Source organism: Pholcus phalangioides, unplaced genomic scaffold, assembly GCF_987345545.1.
Source record: "Pholcus phalangioides strain wild (caught in Gottingen) unplaced genomic scaffold, Ppha-v1.0 ptg000008l_1, whole genome shotgun sequence".
Classification (NCBI taxonomy): domain Eukaryota; kingdom Metazoa; phylum Arthropoda; class Arachnida; order Araneae; family Pholcidae; genus Pholcus; species Pholcus phalangioides.
In genome coordinates, this window is record NW_028301601.1 from 12,190,472 (window position 1) to 12,204,240 (window position 13,769).

Below are 13,769 nucleotides of genomic sequence, written 5' to 3' on the forward strand. Positions count from 1 at the left end.
TCGCACGGAATTGTCGGCCGAGGGTAGGTATAGGCAGAGGTTAACGTACTGTGTAATACACGCACATTGCATCATCCGATATTTCACAGAGTCCGCCTCTATGCTAATCATTTGGCGAAACAACTTTATGCACTCAGTGTAGCCGAAAAAATAAAGAAAAATCTACGGAGAAGATACGATATCTAAAAATGAAATTCATTTGACTAGTGAAAAGGTCAATGTAACTTGCAAGGTGACAATAGTAAAAAAAAAAAAAAAGACAAAAGAAATTGTGAAGTTTATTATTTGAAGTGGTTCGATGCATATACGCGTCGTATTTCTCAATACTGGCGTCTCGCCAAGGCTATTTTTCTTTTTTCTTATATGCATTTTCTGTTTGCTAACGGAACGGCCTTGAATAACATTCGTGACCGATTTCTATATGCAGTGATAGCTAATTTTTTTTTTCCTCACATCATCTTTTGATAAAGAGATACATCTATATAAATGCGCCAGAGTGTACGGAAAAAAACTGATACGTCGTATAAAGCGCCAACCGGTAGAGATCGCGAAATCGAATCGCGCCCCCCTAAATGAATAGATAGCTATCTACAGTTACTATCTACAGGAAACTTAAAAAGTGAGGGGACATAAGATATTATTATCCGTGAAAGATGGCTCGCGCCTTCAATTTAGGGCTGATTCCGTCATGTGCGTCGATTTTCGCGCTGGTCTTCGTCGCAAAAGCCGAGTCGGGTTTGATTGAAGGACTTGTCAAACCTTACTATAGTTTCTTGGATGATTTATACGAGAATTTGCAAAGTAGTGTCGATTCTAGTGGGAATGTTTCAGTTTGTGGCGAGCAGGTTCAGGTACTGCTCCGTGAAGCAAGAAATGGTAACCTTCCTGCCTTGAAGTGTAAGTTTTCTTTAATGGAAATATATATATATATATATATAATATTCTCTTCATGCATTTTTTAATTTTTCTTAAAGTCTCGAAACTTTAAACGATTAATCGATTTCTGCGCGCTCTTTCAAGGGATCTTTTAGAAATGCAATTTTGACAGAATTATTTTATGGCTGGCTACGGTTATATCCGTTTCGATGCATGTTAAATGTGTTTTCATGTATAACAAAGGCGATTAGAACGAATTTTAAACTTCGCGGAAAATTTTGATGTTTCGTAAAACAGAGTCCAGTATGGTGTCCAATAGTCATTCGCAAATACAGGGTGTTCAAAAAATACGTAGAAACTTGAAAAAGTGAATAAAAACCGGAAAAATAACGGAAATAAAAAACGATTTGCACGGTTAGCATCGCTACGTCACGGAAATCTTTTTGAGACAGGAAAAAAAAATAACTCAACAAACAGCCGATAGGTGGCGCCGGTACGAGTGACTTCGGTGGAAATATGCAAATGAGACGCTTATAAGAACTTGTGCTCCTAATCCACAACCAATTCACCGTTGTAAACCGTGTATGTGGACCTGCTGCACTCTTCCGTTGCTGGATTTGTGACTCGCCTGCAATGTGTTATCCCCTGTGGTGGTGGTCATGTGGAACACATACTGCGGTAATAAACGATTTAGAGACATTTTGTTCGTTATTTGCGTATCTTTTTCTTTCACTTGTGTACGTCAGCGCCACCCATCGGCCGTTTTTTGAGTTCTTCTTTTCCTGTCTTAAAAGAATTCCCATGACCTAGTGATGCTAACTCTGCCTTTTTGCCACTCGAACTTTTATCCACCCTGTATTTGCTTCCCATGTTTGCCCCCCCCCCCCGCACTTCAATGAAACACCAATAACGGCATGGGCTAGCTACACACTGGCAAAGCTTGGCCCAATATTCCTTGGCGAATATTTGCTTACAGAACACAATAAATAATACGCCAAAGCGTGTTGTGACTGTTGACTTTCTTCGACCAATGTGAACCCAGACGGATTGGAAGGCGGATCTTTTGACTTGGGGGAGGGAGAAGCTGGAAGAAGGTCTTGGTCGTTGCCTTCGACCAGCACTTAAAATCTTATAGCTTATAACATTGCTGCTATGCGGTTATGAAAGCATCGTAATGAACTCGCATCTCAAGGACCAGGTTCAAATGCCACTGATGGCATTGTGGTGATCGGCTAAAGTTTGTTATCTGCGGTTTCCCAGCTTCAAGGGGTAAATGCCAGCCTATCACTTACTTAAAAAAGAAAAGTTTCTCCTCAGAGAGCACACACACACAGGCGGATATAGACTTTGAGGTCTGGGGGAAGGGGGGCACGATGATGATGTCAATTCATATATACATTTATACATTAGATCAGTCGACTCCACCTTTGACGCTGGGGGGGGGGGCAATGCTCCTCCACGCCCTCCCCCCGTGTCTCCGCCCATGCACACACACTCAATCAAGCCTAAAACATCTAGAAATTCACGCATGACACAACAAGCAAAACTTAATCTGCGAGTTGTCTGCTTCTGAATTCGGGAGGCAGATGGCAGCACTACTTGAATACATAACACGCATTCCAAAGAAACAAACTTCACATTAGGTTCACAAATATAAACGCACAATCCAACATGTACTTATTCGTTTAAAATTCCATAGAGAAATATGGACAAGATGCACGTCTGGTTTAATATTACTCTTCAACATTTGACGATCATTGCCAATGGTGGTGATGGTGCGATCACACTCTTCTCACCCATGGAACGTATTGGGCCACGCTGGACACGAGTGTGGCCTCGGCTTAAGGGCGATAGAAGCAAATAGTCGTTGTTCACCGAAAAACCCGTCAACCGAATGAAATGCACTTGAGCTTTTCCTTTCTAAATCGAGTACAACCCCTTTCTACTGTATTAGTGGGCAATTTTTACAACTGTTCATCTCAACCCCAATTCCCCAGGGAAGTGAGTTGTGCCAGAAATGTGCATGCATTGTTGCTCTGACTACATTCTGCCTTAAATGGCAATGATAGTAAATCACTACACGCAACACATCCCAGCATGCCCCCAGTTCGTTTAAAAAAATTCTCAGAAGAATTTTTACGAGGTGCATGTGCGGTCCAATAGTGATAGGCACAGTAAGTGATGAATGCCAAAGTTGAAAGAAGTGGGAATTTTCAGGATACGGAGTAAAATGAAGTTTAACTACGATTTGTGTGTGATGTTGTACAACGGAAGTAGGGGAAAAATGGGGTTTTCAGGACAATAGGCACTCCCCACTTACTCCCCACCAGGACAATAGGCAATCCCCACCTTACGAGGGGATGTATTCCGCAGCCCTCCGCTAGATGGCGCTCACACGCGATAAGGGATGCCTCGATAAGAGGGATGACGCTTTACTGTTTTTTTTCCCTAAATTAAATTGTTTTATTGGGGGTCGTTCACAAAATAAAATTTTTTATGCCACGCCAGGGATCTTTCCTAAATTACATTTTTATTGGGAGTCATTATTAAATTAGAATTTTTTTATGTCTGGTTGTTCTTGAATTAAATTTTTTTGTCACACAACACTCCATCTTTCTTAAATTAAACTTTTTTATGTCAGTTTTCCAGTCAATAACGTCACCCTGTGTATACCGAAGCTAACAAGAAAGAGAGGGCTATGGCACTCGAAAGTCACGTGATCAACTGGGTTATACTTTTTCTCCCAATCATCCTAGAAAGTTAAAGCTAATGACGAAAATTAAAGTTTCCAACATCATTAAATTATCGCATGACGTCACATTTTCTAAGAGGGATCGTTCTTAAATTATCGTTTTCTCTAACTTACTTTTTTTTTTTTCAAACAGGTTTGATGAGGGCTTAAATTATTTTTTAAAATAAAAAAATTATCGTGTTTAGCAAATACGATACCAAAGAACCTTTCCCAAATTAAATTTATTTTATGTCACATTTTCTGAGGAAGTTATTCTAAAAGGCATCGTCATTAGATTGTCGTTTGGAATTTTCTTTTCTATGCCAAGTGATGAGATTCTGTTCAAAGAGGGGTCATTCCTAAATCATAGTTTATATATATTTTTTTTCCTATCCCCATATTCAAATCTGACGTGATGCGATTTTCCACAAGCTCGTTTATAAATCAGCTAGTAAAAATGCATGTATAACAAGTTCTTAAGGAACAATTTATTTGAATATAGCACCACTTTATTTTCGTATACGTCCTTCCAAAATGATCGTTTTCCCTAATACACTCCGTAATGGGATTTTTTTTTCAAAGAGGGGTTGTATCGCTCGTAAAACTTTTTTTGTGAAATTTGTCACAACTCTGACGTCACATCCAATCAATTTCACATGCCCATGATTTCAGTTTTTCACAAGGGTCGTTCTTGAATTATCGTTTACACGTCATTAAATTATCGTTCGGGTAAACTTTTCATGCTCTGACATGTTTTTACAATCCTGTAACTTTTCTTGAAATATGAGTTCTTTTACCTAACTGAGAGAATTTTCCGAGCTGTAAAATAAAAGAGCTACCGCGCAAATGAATTACAAAGTCTTTTCTACAAATCAAGTTTTCATTTATTCAATATTTTAAATAATTTTCTTCAATCATGCATTTCAAATTTTCGTAATTAATCAAGCAATTTTCCGCGACGTTATGATTTTCCTACTGGAATTTTAGCGATGTCATGAAAGTCAAGACATGATCGTAATAGATGCAATATGTTATGTTATCATGCAACTGTAGGCATTCGTGCCCAGCTGATAACCCATGGCGCATCCATGACGACTAAATATTTTTCCCCGCGAAATCATATCTTTTTTTTTTTTAACTTCCGACTATAGCATCGATAATGTAGAACTCGTGTTCATCACTTCAGATTGGTGTGTGTGTGTGTGTGTGTGTGTGTTTTCGCTAGCTTCTGTTATTTTTTTCAATGACATTCTCTCTAATGTTCTGGTTACAATAAAATAGTTTATGTTGGAAAAACTATAAATTGCGAAGGAAGGAGGAAAAGCTCCAATGCAATTCTTCCATCTACCGAGATATCACACTTAGTACGAGAAGAGGTTAAATAAATGTCGAACTAGCATAAAAAAACTCTTGATCAGTATAGTTCATTCTTAATAGTCAACCAGCAGGCAGACTTTCTAGCTTTCATACAAAATAGTAATTTTTTACAGCATGCATTTGTTAATCTTAAAGAAACCCCCGCGACGTTTTAGTGGTCTCACAGTCAAATAGTGTGATAAGACAAAATATTTTATCCGAATTTATATGATTTCATGAAGTAACAAAACATTAAAGGTAATCTTTCAACGAAGAGTCGAGAATCACTTACCGAGGTGGATGCTCATTCATCGTTTATTGAGACTGCAAAAAAAAAAAGTTAGCTTACATCGTTTAATACTAACTTCAACCTTTTACCTGCAAACTTGCGCATTTGTGAACATCGGGGAAAAAATAACAGCGATGAAGAAGATGCTATAGAAACAATAAAATCAAAAATGTAGTAATACCACAAGAGGCTATGAAATACTTTTAACATATATTTATTTTTATTGATTATTCTAGATAATTTCTTTGAATCGTATCATTTTCCACACAACTCAACATCATCATCACCATGATTCATTAGTGGATCTCCATTTGGATTTGCCCGCAAGTTTCCATCCGCAAGAAGTTCTGGGTACAACTGTGAATCTGATAATATCGGGGAAGTCGCCTCTGATGGTAAACTTGAGATGTCGATTAAAAGGACTTCATTGGCTGATTCACGATTACACACCCAATCTCGAACCCGTTGTTGAGTCTAAAAAATGAAACATTTGGGGAAAAAACCATTTAATTTAAAAAAAAATAGTTTAAGTATTAAATAATTTAAAGAATAATTTTGCTCTTTTCGAGTTTTCATACAAAAGATTTCAATTTTAGTGATGAGGATTATATAGACAACCGAAGAAAAGAACTTTTATTTATTTTTTGTTCCCCTATGAGATCACAAAACAGTTTATGAAACTATGACGGTGAAACTGAATAAATCATGCCGATCAAAAGGCGTGTTGCACTTCGATAGTATGTTTAAAATGTTGATACTAATAGGAAAACAAAAAAAATATTTTTTAGCATCGATTTTTATTTTTCTATTCAGCATAAAAATAGTTTAAACAAAATTAAGTGTCAGGAATATTATGTTTATTACAACTGACTACGTTCGAGAAACTTTTAAAAATAGAGCAGTCTATACAAAACGTATGATTTTAATCATAATTCACAGATATTTTTGAGCTATTACGCATTATTTCCTCGAAATTAGCTTATTTTTATACTTTCGCTGAACATTGTATACTGAAAAACATTGTATACTGAAAAACATTGTATACTGAAAAACATTGTATACTATAAACATTGTATACTATAAACATTGTATACTATAAACATTGTATATAGTCATTTTTATACACTACGTGGCTATACTAGTTGTCAATGCAATGAATATGCTAAATATTTTCTGAAATATGTTAGTTTTTATGAAACAATACATGAACTTTGACAGAAAAGAATTTCAATATTTTATATTTAAACAGTTGTAAAATGCAACTGAACATACAGCCAGTTCATTGCACAGTTAGTATCATCTGAAACCACGACTAAAAAAAATGTCATTAAAATATCGAACACACTTTTGAGGAAATGAGTTTTGCGCGCAGTGTAGTTACGAAAAACACGAATCTTCATGAAACACGTTTAAAAATTAGTTGAGATCTATACTCCGATTGAATTGACACAACTAGAATTTTTTTCAACACTTCACATGTATAAGAATAAAATAGTTACGTATTTCCATGAAAAAGAAAAGAATCGTCAATTTCCATGAAATTGGTCATTTGAAGATAGTCTGCAACCTTAAGTTCAGATCGAGAAACGCTCATAACGTTATATATATATCGATCGCTAATAAATGAGAGATGCACATCACACACGGTTCTTATTTTTACCTTTAAAACCAAAAACGATCCAAACTCTCTTGGATAATTTTCACCGCTTGATGGATGTACATCATTCTTCACGCATATTTAAAATGCAGGTTTAACACTCCAATAAAGCCGAAACCACTGATAATTTTTTTTTATACTCTTCTAAATTTTTAAATTTTCATGGCAAGAAAGGACTGAAATTTTTCTAATCAGAGACTAATTCAACCTCAAGAGTCACAACAGGCGAAATGACCAAGACAGTCAAAATTAACAGGAAAACAATATAAAATAATTGTTTGATTTCACAATAAGAATCAATAAAACAGAATAATTTGAAAACTACTTACATCAATTTTCCTTTTTTTTTTTTTTCGTTGATGAATTTCCCTCCTCAGGAGACCTTTCCATAGATGACCGGGCATTTTCCCTTCCAAGGCATCACGCATCTCATGTAAGGATTCTATGCTCATTTCAAACTGAGTGAAGTCATTGAGTAAATCACACTCTTGCTGCATATTGTAAGAAAACCTAGAAAAATTCAGCTGAAATGTGAAGAAAATCGCTGTCACAGTGAGGTGAGTATCCCGACGTGCTCTTGGTATTTAAACTCTCTTATCAGTCAATGACGCATCATGACAAGTAACGCGAATAAAAGAATGAATACGGAAAGCCGTGACGTGGACTACAACATAATTTCAATTAGCAACTTCTTATCAAAAATATACTTCGAATCAATTTCACTCTGTCTTTTGAAAATATCACTATCTTCTAAATCCGTAATTGAAATAATTCAACCTCTCATAAGAAAGTCGCAACCAGACATGAAAAAAAGTTCTTTCGACTCCATTCTTGAATTGCCATATGAAGTAGTTGCATATCACCCGACACATGCGAGAACACTATGTATCGATCACATATTCAGAGACCCTCGCGAAGAATGGTAATGAAAATTTTAACAACTTTGAAGCTCCACGTGAAGAAAATCCCTCTTACTTACGTCACTCAGATCACTGTATAGACTTTTTTTTTCTTCACATCTCTGTCTCTACACTCCACAAGCCAATATAGCGCATTTTTTTTAAATTAATTATTTTTTTTTCTGTTTGAAACTATAAAAAAATTTTAAAAAAATGGTTAAACTCTTTCCCAGATCTAGTTCTTACATTTTAACCACTCCCAAAACGCTAAAACTTTAGCTAAAGCACAATGGCTCAGCTGCTTTGGGTGACATGAACATGAAACCAGACGAAACATTCATCAGGGAATCTAATAGTATATAGGATCGAAGACCGAAGTTTTCGCTTTTTCTTCGCCCTTCACGAAAATCGTGTGATAATTTTCATCTATCCGGGTTAACGTCTGCTACAACCATCTCGTACGGGTTAAAATCCAAATACCACACAAGGTTGTGATGTTTCCACACACCCATGAAACCTGGGAGAATTCTCCATCACTTAAAACGTGAACACTAAATGGCGCTTTATAAATGCTATGATATGTGTCATCTGTTTCCAAGTTAAAGAAACTTAATTCCTTAATAATAAATTCTCGCGAACTCAACCTATAACCCTAGTCATCTAACACGCATGTCATAGCAAACAGGAAGAAATTTACTTACTCATAGAGTGTAGCGACAGAGATGGGAAATCTAAGTGCACTAGCTGGAATCAAACGAAAGAAATGAGGTGATTACAGTTTATCAGACACCAGTTCAAATAAACTTAGATTAGACCAAGTTGAGGATTTCAGCTCGTATAGAATTATGCTAAAATATCAAAGTTCAACTAAATTTGGGGGGGGGGGTGATGTGTTACGCCGCGATTGCAGCCGCAGCTAACATGGCAACCTAAATGGCTCAGAATAGAGGCACTAGTGTTAGTCAGCCACTTGAGTGTTTGCCCATCCTTACGCCTCTTCTTTGATTCATATATGACTATTTAAAAGTATCTCGCGGTTTAGCACCCCTCACTTCATGAACATGGGTTGCATATTATGGAGCTGTTGGTTTCACTTGATTATCACACACATTGGTATATGAATATGAACGTAGTGTATAAAAATGACTATATACAATGTTTATAGTATACAATGTTTATAGTATACAATGTTTATAGTATACAATGTTTATAGTATACAATGTTTATAGTATACAATGTTTATAGTATACAATGTTTATAGTATACAATGTTTTTCAGTATACAATGTTTTTCAGTATACAATGTTCAGCGAAAGTATAAAAATAAGCTAATTTCGAGGAAATAATGCGTAATAGCTCAAAAATATCTGTGAATTATGATTAAAATCATACGTTTTGTATAGACTGCTCTATTTTTAAAAGTTTCTCGAACGTAGTCAGTTGTAATAAACATAATATTCCTGACACTTAATTTTGTTTAAACTATTTTTATGCTGAATAGAAAAATAAAAATCGATGCTAAAAAATATTTTTTTTGTTTTCCTATTAGTATCAACATTTTAAACATACTATCGAAGTGCAACACGCCTTTTGATCGGCATGATTTATTCAGTTTCACCGTCATAGTTTCATAAACTGTTTTGTGATCTCATAGGGGAACAAAAAATAAATAAAAGTTCTTTTCTTCGGTTGTCTATATAATCCTCATCACTAAAATTGAAATCTTTTGTATGAAAACTCGAAAAGAGCAAAATTATTCTTTAAATTATTTAATACTTAAACTATTTTTTTTTAAATTAAATGGTTTTTTCCCCAAATGTTTCATTTTTTAGACTCAACAACGGGTTCGAGATTGGGTGTGTAATCGTGAATCAGCCAATGAAGTCCTTTTAATCGACATCTCAAGTTTACCATCAGAGGCGACTTCCCCGATATTATCAGATTCACAGTTGTACCCAGAACTTCTTGCGGATGGAAACTTGCGGGCAAATCCAAATGGAGATCCACTAATGAATCATGGTGATGATGATGTTGAGTTGTGTGGAAAATGATACGATTCAAAGAAATTATCTAGAATAATCAATAAAAATAAATATATGTTAAAAGTATTTCATAGCCTCTTGTGGTATTACTACATTTTTGATTTTATTGTTTCTATAGCATCTTCTTCATCGCTGTTATTTTTTCCCCGATGTTCACAAATGCGCAAGTTTGCAGGTAAAAGGTTGAAGTTAGTATTAAACGATGTAAGCTAACTTTTTTTTTTTGCAGTCTCAATAAACGATGAATGAGCATCCACCTCGGTAAGTGATTCTCGACTCTTCGTTGAAAGATTACCTTTAATGTTTTGTTACTTCATGAAATCATATAAATTCGGATAAAATATTTTGTCTTATCACACTATTTGACTGTGAGACCACTAAAACGTCGCGGGGGTTTCTTTAAGATTAACAAATGCATGCTGTAAAAAATTACTATTTTGTATGAAAGCTAGAAAGTCTGCCTGCTGGTTGACTATTAAGAATGAACTATACTGATCAAGAGTTTTTTTATGCTAGTTCGACATTTATTTAACCTCTTCTCGTACTAAGTGTGATATCTCGGTAGATGGAAGAATTGCATTGGAGCTTTTCCTCCTTCCTTCGCAATTTATAGTTTTTCCAACATAAACTATTTTATTGTAACCAGAACATTAGAGAGAATGTCATTGAAAAAAATAACAGAAGCTAGCGAAAACACACACACACACACACACACACACCAATCTGAAGTGATGAACACGAGTTCTACATTATCGATGCTATAGTCGGAAGTTAAAAAAAAAAAAGATATGATTTCGCGGGGAAAAATATTTAGTCGTCATGGATGCGCCATGGGTTATCAGCTGGGCACGAATGCCTACAGTTGCATGATAACATAACATATTGCATCTATTACGATCATGTCTTGACTTTCATGACATCGCTAAAATTCCAGTAGGAAAATCATAACGTCGCGGAAAATTGCTTGATTAATTACGAAAATTTGAAATGCATGATTGAAGAAAATTATTTAAAATATTGAATAAATGAAAACTTGATTTGTAGAAAAGACTTTGTAATTCATTTGCGCGGTAGCTCTTTTATTTTACAGCTCGGAAAATTCTCTCAGTTAGGTAAAAGAACTCATATTTCAAGAAAAGTTACAGGATTGTAAAAACATGTCAGAGCATGAAAAGTTTACCCGAACGATAATTTAATGACGTGTAAACGATAATTCAAGAACGACCCTTGTGAAAAACTGAAATCATGGGCATGTGAAATTGATTGGATGTGACGTCAGAGTTGTGACAAATTTCACAAAAAAAGTTTTACGAGCGATACAACCCCTCTTTGAAAAAAAAATCCCATTACGGAGTGTATTAGGGAAAACGATCATTTTGGAAGGACGTATACGAAAATAAAGTGGTGCTATATTCAAATAAATTGTTCCTTAAGAACTTGTTATACATGCATTTTTACTAGCTGATTTATAAACGAGCTTGTGGAAAATCGCATCACGTCAGATTTGAATATGGGGATAGGAAAAAAAATATATATAAACTATGATTTAGGAATGACCCCTCTTTGAACAGAATCTCATCACTTGGCATAGAAAAGAAAATTCCAAACGACAATCTAATGACGATGCCTTTTAGAATAACTTCCTCAGAAAATGTGACATAAAATAAATTTAATTTGGGAAAGGTTCTTTGGTATCGTATTTGCTAAACACGATAATTTTTTTATTTTAAAAAATAATTTAAGCCCTCATCAAACCTGTTTGAAAAAAAAAAAAGTAAGTTAGAGAAAACGATAATTTAAGAACGATCCCTCTTAGAAAATGTGACGTCATGCGATAATTTAATGATGTTGGAAACTTTAATTTTCGTCATTAGCTTTAACTTTCTAGGATGATTGGGAGAAAAAGTATAACCCAGTTGATCACGTGACTTTCGAGTGCCATAGCCCTCTCTTTCTTGTTAGCTTCGGTATACACAGGGTGACGTTATTGACTGGAAAACTGACATAAAAAAGTTTAATTTAAGAAAGATGGAGTGTTGTGTGACAAAAAAATTTAATTCAAGAACAACCAGACATAAAAAAATTCTAATTTAATAATGACTCCCAATAAAAATGTAATTTAGGAAAGATCCCTGGCGTGGCATAAAAAATTTTATTTTGTGAACGACCCCCAATAAAACAATTTAATTTAGGGAAAAAAAACAGTAAAGCGTCATCCCTCTTATCGAGGCATCCCTTATCGCGTGTGAGCGCCATCTAGCGGAGGGCTGCGGAATACATCCCCTCGTAAGGTGGGGATTGCCTATTGTCCTGGTGGGGAGTAAGTGGGGAGTGCCTATTGTCCTGGTGGGGAGTAAGTGGGGAGTGCCTATTGTCCTGAAAACCCCATTTTTCCCCTACTAACGGATCGCGTATAAGAAGTTCTCTTCGCATTATACGTTTTTATTGTACGGGGCGGAGATGGCCCTTGACAGACGCGGGGCTCTTTTCACGGTTTGATTAAGTTTCCTCTAACTCGATGATTCTCAAACTTTTCTCAAGCGCGGCTCCCTTGCCCAATTCACCGTTACCCGCGGCTCCCCAGGATAGTTTGGTATAGATATTTAACCTTATAAAATAACTACTTCAAAGCATAAACAGGCACACTAATCAATACCTCCAGCTCTCCGCGACGCCCCTAAATAATTAATAGGCATATATATATGTTCCATTTTTTGCATATGAAAACATTTTTTTGAATCAATTTCCATTTAAAAATTCCTACAACTGTATTTTCGCTGACCACATTTAGCCCGCGGTCCGTAGTTAGCCCATCAGTAGATTAACCCCCCCCCCCCACCTTCACATACAGGCTTTTGGGAACAAATCTAGATGATCTGTATTTTAAGTAGCGGTGATAATTATAAAACACTGGTTTTTGTTTTTCGCAGGTTAAAAATAGAAAGGGGAAAATTGATGAGTGCTAGTATATATTTCTCTTTCCTGACTACATGACTAGAGATAGTGATGCAGCAGGCTATTGACCAATACCACTAATTTGCCTATTTCACTGACTCAATGTTTAAATCGGACGCCAATTTTGACGTATTTTAGAGGCATAAGTACAGTTTTCGGAGAATTGTAATTTTCACAAATTACACTGACCAAATACACTAACCAGCCGAAAAATATTGTCTTATTATATAAGTATGTGTATACATAGAATTGCTGAAAATTGCGAAAAAAAAAGTAGAAGTGAAACTGCGTATCCCAACAGCGACTGAAAATGTGTTTCGCGAAAAAAAAAAACATTGAACATGACAAAAGGGTGAGGCGGTAGATAGTTACAATCTCACCCCGACATAACGGACTCTGATTCAACGAACTCCGGTTCAATGAACTCCCTGATTTAGCGAATTCGTTTCTGAAATTCAGAGAAAAAAAAAAGTCAAACCCCCATTTAACGAATAAAAAAACTAAATATAACAAAACTTTTTACGAATTAATTCTTAATTTTCTTTATTTCTCTTCACACAAAATAACAATACGAAGATTTGACTTCCCAGGATTTTACCTTCAGCTCTTCTTTATAGACAAACAAACAAAAGTGTGGTGCAGGAATCGGTTTCTTTTTGAGTAAAGGAGATAATAAAGCCATTAGAGTATAGTTTCCCAACCTTTTTTGTCCCATCGCCCCCTTCTTCAGAAATGTTTTTCTCACATTGGGAATCACTGCATTAGAGTATGCGTGGGAAGGGTTACGGTGGCCAATCGATACACACCAACTGAACCGGATTTTAGTCGGATGAGGACCCGGGCGCAATATCTCATAAAACATTATGCTGTCCGCATGTGTGGATTTCAGTAAAGAAATAAAGTGACTCAAAGTTTGTACCCTGTCTAATTTTTATACGGTCCCTTTTTTTAGAAGTTTTTCTAAC

General features: G+C 35.7%; 2 protein-coding genes across 2 annotated transcripts in view; one reads left to right on the plus strand and one right to left on the minus strand.

Moving 5' to 3' along the window:
- Positions 1 to 513: 513 nt before the first annotated feature.
- Positions 514 to 13,769, plus strand: part of LOC149083730 (nose resistant to fluoxetine protein 6-like) — a 55,983-nt gene continuing 42,727 nt past the window's right edge. Inside the window, exon 1 of the mRNA XM_089234205.1 lies at positions 514 to 897. Coding sequence (XP_089090331.1) covers positions 654 to 897 — 244 coding nt within the window. The 5' untranslated portion in view covers positions 514 to 653. The remainder of the gene's footprint in view (positions 898 to 13,769) is intronic.
- On the minus strand, positions 5,451 to 8,669 carry LOC149083731 (uncharacterized). The gene is made up of 2 exons (XM_089234204.1): positions 7,239 to 8,669; positions 5,451 to 5,726 (listed from the first exon to the last, which is right to left on the minus strand). Exons 1-2 carry the CDS (start codon positions 7,404 to 7,406, stop codon positions 5,508 to 5,510), a joined length of 387 nt encoding a protein of 128 aa, XP_089090330.1. The 5' UTR covers positions 7,407 to 8,669; the 3' UTR covers positions 5,451 to 5,507.

Bases quoted from the DNA above. Each gene is read 5' to 3' on its own strand.
- LOC149083731 (XM_089234204.1), bottom strand. From the start codon at position 7,406: ATGCAGCAAGAGTGTGATTTACTCAATGACTTCACTCAGTTTGAAATG. The intron at 5,727-7,238 runs GTAAGTAGTTTT...TTCATTTTTTAG, and splicing joins AAAAAAAAAGGAAAATTGAT to ACTCAACAACGGGTTCGAGA.